General features: G+C 39.4%; 1 protein-coding gene across 7 annotated transcripts in view; it reads right to left on the reverse strand.

The window, feature by feature from the left end:
- Positions 1–12367, reverse strand: part of ANAPC1 (anaphase promoting complex subunit 1) — a 117464-nt gene that overhangs the window by 87819 nt on the left and 17278 nt on the right. For all 7 annotated transcript variants that reach the window (XM_024242498.3, XM_054547928.2, XM_063713563.1 and 4 more), the window contains exons 8-13: positions 9914–10059; positions 8774–8994; positions 7504–7713; positions 3417–3512; positions 1909–1999; positions 1727–1792 (exon numbers count right to left, since the gene is read on the reverse strand). In XM_024242498.3, the coding sequence (XP_024098266.2) occupies positions 1727–1792; positions 1909–1999; positions 3417–3512; positions 7504–7713; positions 8774–8994; positions 9914–10059 (830 nt within the window). The remainder of the gene's footprint in view (positions 1–1726; positions 1793–1908; positions 2000–3416; positions 3513–7503; positions 7714–8773; positions 8995–9913; positions 10060–12367) is intronic.

Below are 12367 nucleotides of genomic sequence, written 5' to 3' on the forward strand. Positions count from 1 at the left end.
CTTTTCCTTTGCATGCACAAGTTGGCTCTTGTGCACAAGTGGTCTGGCTCTCAACCTATCTCAGCTTTCAACATGCCTTCCTCACTAAGCTTAATCATTTCTAGTTTTTTATTTAAAGTGAGAAACTTGTGATTCTTCCCTTCATTTGAAAACTTAGAGGCCATTAGAGGGTGACTAATTGGTCTAATTGCAATATTGTTTTGTCTCAGGATATAGTGAGGCAGGAGGAGAGAGAGAGACAGGAAAGGGGTCAAATGATCAGGCAGACCACACAAAACATTTATCAGTTAAGTTCCTCATCTTATATGGGTACAGTTCGTGGTGCCCCAAAAGAATTCCAACAGTAACATCAAAGACCACTGATCACCGGTCACCATAACAGATAAACTAATAACAAAAAGGTTTGAAATATTGCAAGAATTATCAATATATGAAACAATGACACAAAATGAGCACATGCTGCTGGAAAAATGGCACCAACAGACTTGCTCAACACGAAGTTGCCACAAACCTTCAATCTGTAAAAAAAAAAAAAAATGCAGTATCTGTGAAGTACAATAAAGCAAAGCACAAAACAAGGTACGATGGAATACTATTAAATACATACATAACACTGAATGAGTAAACAACACTACACATCAACACAGACAAATCTAAAACAAATATAATGTTGAGCAAAATAAGTACATCAGAGGCGAGTACATGGTATCTTTTTTTATATAAAAATTCAAAAACAAGGAAAACTAAACAGTGCATTCTTTAGTGATACATACATATACATAACTGTAAAAACTAGTAATACAAACAACTGATTTATCACAAAATCAGGATTCTGTCCATCTCGAGGGCAGGGGAAGACAGGATGCAATCAGAAAAGAACGTAATAAAAATAAGGATACTGGCAATATTCTATTTCTTAACCAGAGTACTGGGTATACGAATATTCACTTCATTATTATTATTATTCAAATTTTACGTATTTAAATTTCATAATTTAAATTTGTAAAATGTACATTCTCTATGTACATTTCACAAATGTTAAAAAAATATAGCTAACAGCCGGGCATGGTGGCTCACACCTGTAATCCCAGCACTTTGGGAGGCCGAGGCAGGTGGATCACGAGGTCAGGAGATCGAGACCACCCTGGCAAACACGGTGAAACCTCGTCTCTACTAAAAATACAAAACATTAGCCAGGCGTGGTGGCGGGTGCCTGTAGTCCCAGCTACTCGGGAGGCTGAGGCAGGAGAATAGTGTGAACCCAGGAGGCAGAGCTTGCAGTGAGCCGAGATCGCGCCACTGCACTCCACCCTGGGCAACAGAGCGAGACTCCGTCTCAAAAAACAAAAAAAAATACAGCTAACATATACATTTAATATAGTGAAACTTTACCAAAACTTTAGTACTTACCAAAGGTACCCATGCTTCAATTTCAAAACTAGTTTAACTTTAAAAAAAAAAAAAAATCTACCTATACTCATTGAAGGTTTCCCATCTGTGACAGGTTTAGAGTACCAATGCATTTAATAGCAGTGAGCCATAGCCCTCCAAATTAGGACCCACCTAAATGGGAAGCTTCACTGAGAATTATTAACAAAATTCTTCTGCCAAATTGTGCAGACAGGAACATAACAAATTTAAAATATCAATCTAAAGTAACATTACAAATATTCATGCAGGCAGCCTGAAGTCCTACTAAATGCATGAAGTGCTACTTATTGCTTACCCGAACCACTCCTGTGTATAGCACCAGGTTTCCACTGCCTTCCAAGACCAGCATGGTGTCTATTTTCTAAAAAAAAAAAGACAAAAAATTTATCTCCCAATCTGAGCAAATTAACAGATTTTTTGACTGAAAAATCTGATGAAGCATAATAATTGTCAACTTCTTAAATGTGCCTACATTACCTCCACTGGTGCTGCATCCTTTGCTGGTATGTTGGTCACTGAACCAAAGATGAGCTGGGTTTTATCATTACTCTCTTGAAACTTTACACAGCTAAATAATAAAATAAAAAAGAAACTTGATACATGCAACAATCAGTATGGGTAATAAAAGTATTATGCTGAACAGAAAAAGACAATCTCAAAAGTTTACATACTGTATGAGCCCATTTATATAACATTCACAAATGCCAAATTATCAACATGGAGAATTAGTGGTTGCCAGGATCAGTGGGTAATGGTGTATGTGACTATAAGGGGTTTACATAAGAGAAAGAAAGACGTTTTGTATCTTGATTGTGGTGGTATTTACACACATCTACAAATGTGAAAAAACTGCATAAAACCATACATACACATAAATGAGTACATGTCAAATTGATGAAATTTGAAATAAAGTGTGTAGATCATCTATTTCCTAGTTATGATAATGTATTATAGTTATATAAGAGGTTACCTATGAGGGAAAAAGAATGCAAGGTACACAGGACTTGTTTACTATTTTGTAACTTCCTGTGATCTATCGTATTTCAAAATATGAAGGTAAATAAATGAGCAAAAGATCTGAATAGATATTTTACCTAAGAAGATAAATGAATGGCTAATAACTTCATGAGATGATCAACATCAGAATGCATTAGAGAAAAGCAAATTAAAGCCACTTCACAACCACTAGAAAATAGCTACAATCAAAGAGTGTGATGATATCCAATCCTGTCAAGGATAAAGAGACATTAACCTTCATATTTTGCTGGTGGGAATATAAAATGATACAGGCTATTTGGAAAATAGTTTGGTGATTTCTTAAAAAGTTAAACATGAATTTACCATTCAACCCAATGACCCAACCCTAGGTATTTACTCAAGAAAAATAAAATCACATATGTCCACATTTTTGCTCAAGACCTTTGTTCAAATGTTCATACTGTCATAATTCTCAGCAGTCAAGAGGTGGAAATAAACCAAAAGTCCATCAGCTGATGAACAGATAAACAAAACATGGTGGTAGATCTATACAATGGACTATTACATAGCAATAGGTATGAAATAATGATACATGTTACAAAATGATGGATCCTAAAAACATCATGCTAAGTGAAAGCTAAACACAAAAAGCTACACTGTGTGTACATACATTATATATACATAAATGTCCAGAAAAACTAATCTATAAAGGCAGACGCCCAGCATGGTTGCCTGAGGCTGGAAATGGGAACAAGACTGACTACAAACAAGCACAAGGAAATCTTTTTATGGTGATATACATCTTGTAAAATTGGGTCGTGGTGATGGTTGTGTAACACTGTAATTTACTAAAAATCATTTAATTGTACAGTTAAAACATGTTAATTTTATGACATGTAAATTATTTCTAAATAAAACTACTGAAGCCAAAAGAAAGGAAAGAAAAGAAAAAGAAAAAGCAGTGCTGAGTTATTTATACAGAAACAATGGGAAATACATACACCTACCGTAACTGGAGCTGGGACTCTACTAAAAAGCACAGGAACTTCTGCCCACATAGGTCAGATGTAATAAACACTTTTGAGGCTTGTGAATTTTTCTCTCTATAATAGATACATTAATAAAGTAACTGTCAGCACTGGTCCAAGAATCTACCACGGTAACTATTAAAAGTCTTTGAGGCCGGGCGCGGTGGCTCACACCTGTAATCCCAACACTTTGGGAGGCCGAGGCGGGCAGATCACGAGGTCAGGAGATCCAGACTATCCTGGCTAACACGGTGAAATCCCGTCTCTACTAAAAATACAAAATAAATTAGCCAGGCATGGTGGCAGGCGCCTGTGGTCGCAGCTACTCTGGAGGCCGAGGCGGGAGAATGGCATGAACCCAGGAGGCGGGGCTTGCAGTAAGCCAAGATCGCACCACTGCACTCCAGCCTGGGCGACAGAGCCAGACTCGGTCTCAAGAAGAAAAAAAAAAAAAAAAAAAATCTTTGAAAATATTCTGCAAGAAATCTAAAAACTACTTAGGTCAAGCAATAATCTCAAAGACACAAACATTTCTAAGAATTAAACTTCATGATCTCTAAGATCCTTTCAGTTCTTTGATTATGAGCTCATTACACAGCTTTGTTGGGGAAAGCTACAATAAATTTAACAATTACTGATGAACTTTTAAATTACATACTATGTAAGCTCCCTACTTGTAAAGTAATGCAAACTAAGCCACCTACTTGTAAAGTAATGCATGCAAACTTGAATTCCTATCCCGCAAAGGGCCAGATCTTTTATAATGCTATTTCTCCTATCTACCCCCTCTCCTTCTCAGATTAGGCCTCATTCACATCTCTTTTGGAAATCATATTTCTAATTCCCAAACCCTTCCTTCTAACGTGCTACAGAAGGCCGGGTGTGGTGGCTCACGCCTGTAATCCCAGCACTTTGGGAGGCCGAGGCGGGCGGATCACCTGACGTCAGCAGTTCAAGACCAGCCTGACCGACATGGAGAAACTTCGTCTCTACTAAAAATACAAAATTAGCCAGTAATCCTGTAATCCCAGCTACTCGGGAGGCTGAGGCAGGAGAATCAATTGAACCTGGGAGGCAGAGGTTGCGGTGAGCCGAGATCGTGCCATTGCACTCCAGCCCAGGCAACAAGAGCGAAACTCTATCTCAAAAAATAAATAAATAAATAAATAAAGTGCTACAGAAGACCCATAAATCTAAAAAATAAGAATCTATAATATATTCAACTTACAAATAAGTTATTTAAAGAAAAATGATTTATAATTGTAGGATACTTTTATTTGACATATGAGAAACAAACCAGAGAGACCACTTCATCATTGTATCCACACCTTTACTTTCTTCAGACTACCTATCCCCCATTCCATTCTCTCTAAGAGTATGCATTTGCCTTCCATTTCAGATAAAACGAGGCTCTAAGGCTTGAGCTCAACCTTCTGCCTTACATATCTGATCAACCTTCACTTCTTTATCCCAAGGCTAATCTCACCACTTGTGCACCTTTCTGGTTACTTGTTCCATCAATCATTTCCTCTCCTCTGTATTTTCAATACTTTCCCTTGAGTATAGTCCATATAGCCTACTATTTCACATTAAAAGTCTTAAAATATAAAATGGACTCAACATTAGAGTATATAAAAGACCTCAATTTGACTGGATATAAAACTTGTATTGTGGTTAGGTGAGAAAATATTGGGGGCCAGGCACAGTGGCTCACACCTATAATTCCATTACTTTGGGAGGCAGAGGCAAGCAGGTTGCTTGAGCCCAGGAGTTTGAGACCAGCCTGGGCATCACGGCAAAATCCTTTCTCTACAAAAATTACAAAAAATTAGTCAGGCATGGTGGTATGTGCCTATAGTCCCAGCTACCTGGGAGGCTGAGGTTGGGGAATCACCTGAGCCCAGAAGGCCAAGGCTGCAGTGAGCTGTGATTGAGTCACTCACTGTACTCCAACCTGGGTGATGGAGTGAGACCCTGTCTCAAAAAAAAAGAAAAAGAAAATACTGGGGCAAGATGTCATGAAAACTAATTTTATTATAGTTCAGCAAAAACAAAACTCTCCTTGACCGAGACTCCCTCTAATTTTGTATCTTCATTCCTATTCAAAGGCAAACTCCTTAAAGAATCTGTATGCCTATGTTCATTTCTTCAGTCCCCATTTACTTTTTCTACCCCACTTTCCCCCACCACCCTCCCAGCTTAAAATGCTCTGGCCAAGGTCACCAAGGAACCCACTGCCACCCAGGTGCCTCCTCTCTGGGTTCAACTCTCAGGGCCACACTTCACCAGTACCTGGCAATACTGGCATCTCTGTATTCTTGAAATGTTCTTTTCTGTATTCTGTATGTCCTGCTGCTTCTCCCATCTGACCTCTTTTGTCTCTCTGCACCAGCTTTGTCTCTTTCCATTCCCCAAATCTTAAGTTTCCAGGACTTCAGTTCCTAGCCCTCTTCTAATTCTACACCACTGGATTTTAACTATTTGGAGGCCACAGATCCCTTTGAGAATCTAAGGAATGTTAAAACCCTCTCCTTGGGAAAAGGCCTATATACTACATGTACACACAATTATTGAATACAATAATTCTTCAATTCTAATCCAATTCTCTTACCTCAATCACCACTTATAAGCTGACAATTCCACATTTATTGTTCTGCTCTTTCCCAAACTTCCGACACTTAGAAAGTGCCTTCTTACCGCTGTCATCAAACAGACCAGAGGCCTAAAGGGCAATCAGTAATCTCTCAAGCCTCCTTTTTTTTTTTTTTTCAGACAGTCTCACTCTGTCACCCAAGCTGGAGTGCAGTGGTGTGCTCTTGGCTCACTGCAACCTCCAACTCCCAGGTTCAAATGATTCTCTCACCTCAGCCTCCAGAGTAGCTGGGACTACAGATGCACGCCATCATGCCTGGCTAATTTTTGTATTTGTAGTAGACATGGGGTTTCACCATGTTGGGCAGATTGGTCTTGAACTCCTGAGCTCAAGTGATCCATCTGCCTCAGCCTCCCAAAGTGAGTGATTACAGGTGTGAGCCACTGCGCCTAGGAAGCCTCCTCTTCATTAGCCTTTTCCCTCCCCTCTGCAAAAACCAGAGTGGGAGTACTTATAATTCCCTAAATACACCACGCACTCACCAGAACTTCTGTTCTGATCCCAGCTGCTGTGTGGTCTTTCTCAACTTACCTGCCTAGCAAATACCTATTCATCTTTCAAAGCCCTACCAGCAAAAGTAGTCCCTCCTGTGTCACCATCCTTCAGCTATCTGCCTCTTTTGAGGACAGGGACAGTGAATTATTAGATTGTTAACTAGCACACACATTGGCATATAAATTAACATGTGAATTATTAAAAAGAATATAAAAGAAGAAAGGTCACCCAGAAGAGAGATCTAAGTTATGTTTCCCAAAAAGTAAAGCTGGCACTCAACTAACATGAACATAAAACTTAGGAAACATGCCAAAAAACCCACATTTCCTCATTGATAGAAATTAACTCTTTCTCCCTAGAACAACAAAAAACACCTGAAAAATGAGAGATTATTACTATAAAGGAAGAAATATCAGATGACAAAATAATATTTTTATGATGACTTTTTTTTTTTTTTTTGAGATAGTCTCACTCTGTCACCCAGGCTGGAGTGCAGTGGCACGATCTCAGCTCACTGCAAGCTCGGCCTCACTTCAAGCAATTCTGCCTCAGCCACCTGAGTAGCTGGGATTACAAGTATGCACCACCACACCCAGTTAATTTTTGTATTTTTAGTAGAGACGGGGTTTCACAATGTTGGCCAAGCTGGTCTTGAACTCCTAGGCTCAAGTGATCTACCAGCTTCAGCCTCCCAAAGTGCTGGGATTACAGGCATGAACCACCGCGTCCAGCCTATGATCACTTTAATATCATTAATATCCTCTACTGAAACTGAGGTGGCCTTAATACATATCTCTATATATTTTTACATATATTAATAACTGATCACATTAAAAGGAAACTTTAAACAAAATGCCATATATTTCCCAAGACTTTCAGCAACATTTTTCTTTCAATATAATAATATATATAACAAACCTTATATTAGTAATCGTTTCTGTCCACAAATGGTCAATACACAGTTCAGGAACAATTGGCTCCGTTTCTGGTGCAAGAAAGGAGCCATTAGAATTACTATTTGGAGAATGAGAAATACTATGTCTCTTTGGAGACTGATTATGGCTTGAAATGTTGAACCTTTGCACCCCTGAAAAAGAGTGCACTCCTAAGGCAGGAGAATGAGCACGACTGCAAAATAAACAGAGGAGAGAGTACATCACAGTTAGCAGGGTAGGTTTATATGACACACACTCCAATGACACTTCCCAAAATTCCACAGACAGAAGAGCATTCACGGCATAATCCAGGTCAGAAATTAAAATTTTTCAAAAAGGAGTAGCTATTTAAATGGTTCATGTCAATGTGTTTTACTATATTCTAAAGATTTAGAATTATTATTAGAAGAACTCATCTTTTAAAACTAAAACTTGGATCATCTTCTTTTTCAGAAAATGAACTGATTATTCAAAAAGCTCTAAACTATGTCCCTGTATAGTCAGACATATATATATCAACAAAACAATGTCCCTGTAGCACCAGATATACATATCTGGTGATTTAAATATATATCTATATAGAGGGATAGATACATTTAGATATCAAATAACAAGAAAAAAAAAGAAAAACATAAATTAAGGCAAAAATAAAATAATGCCACAATATTTTGGGAATGAATATTCATCAAACTATTGCCCACATAGTGGTAGAAATGAGGTAACTAATCTTAGGACAAGCATAGGCAGCTTCAAAATATGACTCAGGAAAGAATGTGACACGGTAAACTTAGAAATCTTAGTAAAAGTGGCTTAGGGCTGGGCACGGTGGCTCACGCCTGTAATCCCAGCACTTTGGGAGGCCGAGGCGGGCGGATCACAATGTCAGGAGATCGAGACCATCCTGGCTAACACGGTGAAACCCCATCTCTACTAAAAATACAAAAAAAAAAATTAGCCAGGCGTGGTGGCAGGCGACTGTAGTCCCAGCTGGAGGCTAAGGCAGGAGAATGGCGTGAACCCAGAAGGCAGAGTTTGCAGTGAGCCAAGGTTGCGCCACTGCACTCCAGCCTGGGTGACACAGCAAGACTCCATCTCAAAAAAAAAAAAAAATGGCTCAATTGGGATAATGGCTATTTCCCCTAAAAAATATCTCCCCTAAATGTATTTCCCCTAAAAAAAGCTGTCAACAGAAATTCTAAATCCTTCAAAACAAAAGAGAAAGCTTAGAAAGAAAAACCAGGAAACCCTTCTACCTTAGAGCTGCCATGTTGGAAATAGAAGGTGAGCGAGAATGTAGACTGGGTGATGAGGTTGAGCGACTCTGGCTGTGAATGGAGGAGTAATTCTGGAAAGGTGAAGTCACAGGGGAATCTCCTTTGGAGAGGCTTCTGAGATGTGCTGTGAGGGAGCTGCTAGTGGCCACATTCTGTGGGGTTCCCCCCTGTTCAGAGAACTTTAAAACAACATTCTCTTCCTTAAGTCAAAATAAAGAGAAAGAGGAAAAAAAGACAATAATTAGAATAAAATAGCAATTTCCTCGTAAGAATGCAAGTTGAAGTCAGTTACTAAAGACACAGTATTTCTTCTTTCCTAAGAAGCTCAATCTATTTCTCAAATGAGGCCAGGTGCCGTGGCTTACATCTATAATCCCAGCACTTTGGGAGGGTGAGGCGAGAGGATAGCTTGAGCCAAGGAATTCAAGACCAGCCTGGGCAACATAGCAAGATCCCATCTCTACAAAAAATTAAAAATTAGCTGGGAGTGGTGGTACACACTTGTAGCCCTAGCTACTCAGAAGGCTGAGGCAGGAGGATCACTTGAGCCCAGGAGTTCAAGGCTGCAGTGAACTATAGTTGTGCCATTATACTTCAGCCTGGGTGACAGAGTGAGGCCCTGTCTCTAGAGATGATGATGATGATGATGATAACAATAATAATAAAACTATTCACAAGTGATTTTTCCAAAAAAAAATGTGAGGGTATGAAGTATTAACTACTCTTTCAAATATATATATATATATATATATATATATATATATAGATATATAGATATATTTTTTTTTTTTTTTTTGAGATGGAGTCTCGTTCTGTCACCCAGGCTGGAGTGCAGTGGCACGATCTTGGCTCACTGCAACCTCCACCTCCCAGGTTCAAGTGATTCTCCTGCCTCAGCCTCCCGAGTAGATACGATTACAGAAGCCACCACACCTGGCTAATTTTTTATATTTTTGGTATAGATGTGGTTTCACCATGTTGGCCAGGCTGGTCTTGAACGTCCTGACCTCAAGTGATTCGCCTGCCTTGGCCTCCCAAAGTGCTAGGATTACAGGCGTGAGCCAGTGCACCCAGCCTACCCTTTCCTATTAAGGAGAAGTGACTTGCCTTTCTCCTTACCTCTGATTTGACTCTCCGGAGAGTCCACACAGAATGCACATTTTGAACAGCATCATAAGTCATTACAATAGAGGGGTCAGTATTGAGGAAAACAATTTTCATTGCATGATCTATAACATATTGCACCCGTGATGAACCAAAAAGACCTTAAAAATAAAATAGAAAAATCAGGTATAGAACAATGGGCTTTACAAGACTGATATTTATGAACGGAGCTCTTAAAATTGTTAAAGATAAAGAACAACCAAGCCAAAGAGAACACAAAATCTATTAATATCTTAAATAATTAACTCTGAATTTTTAATAAATTTACTTTAGGCATCAACTTCCTTAAAATACATTAAAGTGAGAGCATTACAAGTTTTAGCTTCACATACATGCTGCTGTTAAATGTTAAGATTTGTGCTGACTCTCACCATGAAACTATCAGCCACAGGTAAAAGGTCGATGATTTCTTTAACAACTGACTTATTTATAAATTGCACTCAACTATTCTGCCAAGTTTGACTTCCTTATTGGTTCTGTTCTTCTGTATGAAAGCTGTACTCCATAATTACTATTCAGACAGTGCTGAACAGTAAACTGTTGTTTCTGCTTTACTAGTTACACATGCAAAATAAGGTTTTTCCCAGTGAGTTCAGCTTTTAATCTAAAGTACCATGGACTGATCTCCATATCCTTATTTGACAGGAAATGTTTCCCACTCAGTTAAAATATTGAAAAATTTTAAAATGTGATTTTATAATCATAAGAAATACTTTATAAATAAAAATCATGCCACCATCTCAAAATATCTACTATTAATACATTAGATAATTTTTGGTTTTTTTCATACATATATACACACTTTATACATTTTTACAAAATTACAATCATACTGTGTTAAAGTTTTGTATCCTACTTGACACTACAAATAAGCAACTTCTAGTTCACTAAATATTATTCAAAAATATGATCAATAATGGCTGCACTCCACCCTCCAGTCCGTGCCTCCAAGATAACAAAGAAGGAACAACAATCGTGCCAAAAAGGGGTGCAGCCACATGCAGCCTATTCGTTGCACAAACTGTGCCCGACGCGTGCCCAAGGACAAGGCCATTAAGAAATTCATCATTCGAGGCTGGGCACGGTGGCTAATGCCTGTAATCCCAGCACTTTGGGAGGCCGAGGCAGGCGGATCACGAGGTCAGGAGATCGAGACCATCCTAACACAGTGAAACCCCGTCTCTACTAAAATAAAAAAAAAATAGCGGGTCGTGGTAGCGGGCGCCTGTAGTCCCAGCTACTTGGGAGGCTGAGGGAGGAGAATGGCGTGAAGCCGGGAGGTGGAGCTTGCAGTGAGCCCAGATCCCGCCACTGCACTCCAGCCTGGGCAACAGAGCAAGACTGTCTCAAAAAAAAAAAAAAAAAAAGAAATTCATCATTCAAAATGTAATGGAGGCTGCAGCAGTCAGGGACATTTCTGAAGCGAGCGTCTTCAATGCCTATGTGCTTCCCAAGCTGTATGTGAAGCTAAATTACTGTGTGAGATGTGCAATTCACAGAAAAGTCGTCAGGAATCCATCTTGTAAAGCCCACAAGGACCAAACACACCCACCCCGATTTAGACCTTCGAGGAGTGCTGCCCCAAAACCCCCACCAAAGCCAACATAAGGAGCTGAGTCCTTAAACACTGAAGACGAGGCCAGGCGCGGTGGCTCATGCCTGTAATCCTAGCACTTTGGGAGGCCGAGGTGGGTGGATTGCCTGAGCTCAGGAGTTCAAGATCAGCCTGGGCAACAGGGTGAAACTCCATCTCTACTAAAATACAAAAAATTAGCTGGGTGTGATGGCACACGCCTAATCCCAGCTACTAGGGAGGCTGAGACAGGAGAATCGCTTGAACCTGGGAGACGGAGGCTGCAGTGAGCCGAGATCGTGCCATTGCACTCTAGCCTGGGTGACAAAGTGAGACTCCGTCTCGAAAAAATAAATAAATAAAAATAAAAAGATTGAAGACAGACTATTCTCCAGAGAAAAAATAAAATGGAAATTGTACTTAAAAAAAAAAAAAAAAAGAAGGCTGCATGCCATTTAATCCCAGGCCCTAGTATGTTTATTCGGGTTGTCTGCAATTAGTAACAATATAAAATTTGAACTTTTTCTGTAAAAGATCAAAGACTAAATAGTGCAGTTTGCTGTCTACATACTTACTCTATCACATAATCTTTGTTATTTTCTACAACCCTTTAAAAGGTAAAAACCATTCTTATGTTGGGTGCGGTGGCTCACATGTAATCCCAGCACTTTGGGAGGCCGAGGTGGGTGGATCACCTGAGGTCAGGAGTTCAAGACCAGCCTGACCAACATGGTGAAACTACGTCTGTACTAAAAATACAAAATTAGCTGAGTGTGGTGGCACATGCCTGTAATCCCAGCTACTTGGGAGGCTGAAGCAAGATAATCACTTGAACC

The sequence above is a fragment of the Pongo abelii genome, chromosome 12 (assembly GCF_028885655.2).
Source record: "Pongo abelii isolate AG06213 chromosome 12, NHGRI_mPonAbe1-v2.0_pri, whole genome shotgun sequence".
Classification (NCBI taxonomy): Eukaryota; Metazoa; Chordata; class Mammalia; order Primates; family Hominidae; genus Pongo; species Pongo abelii.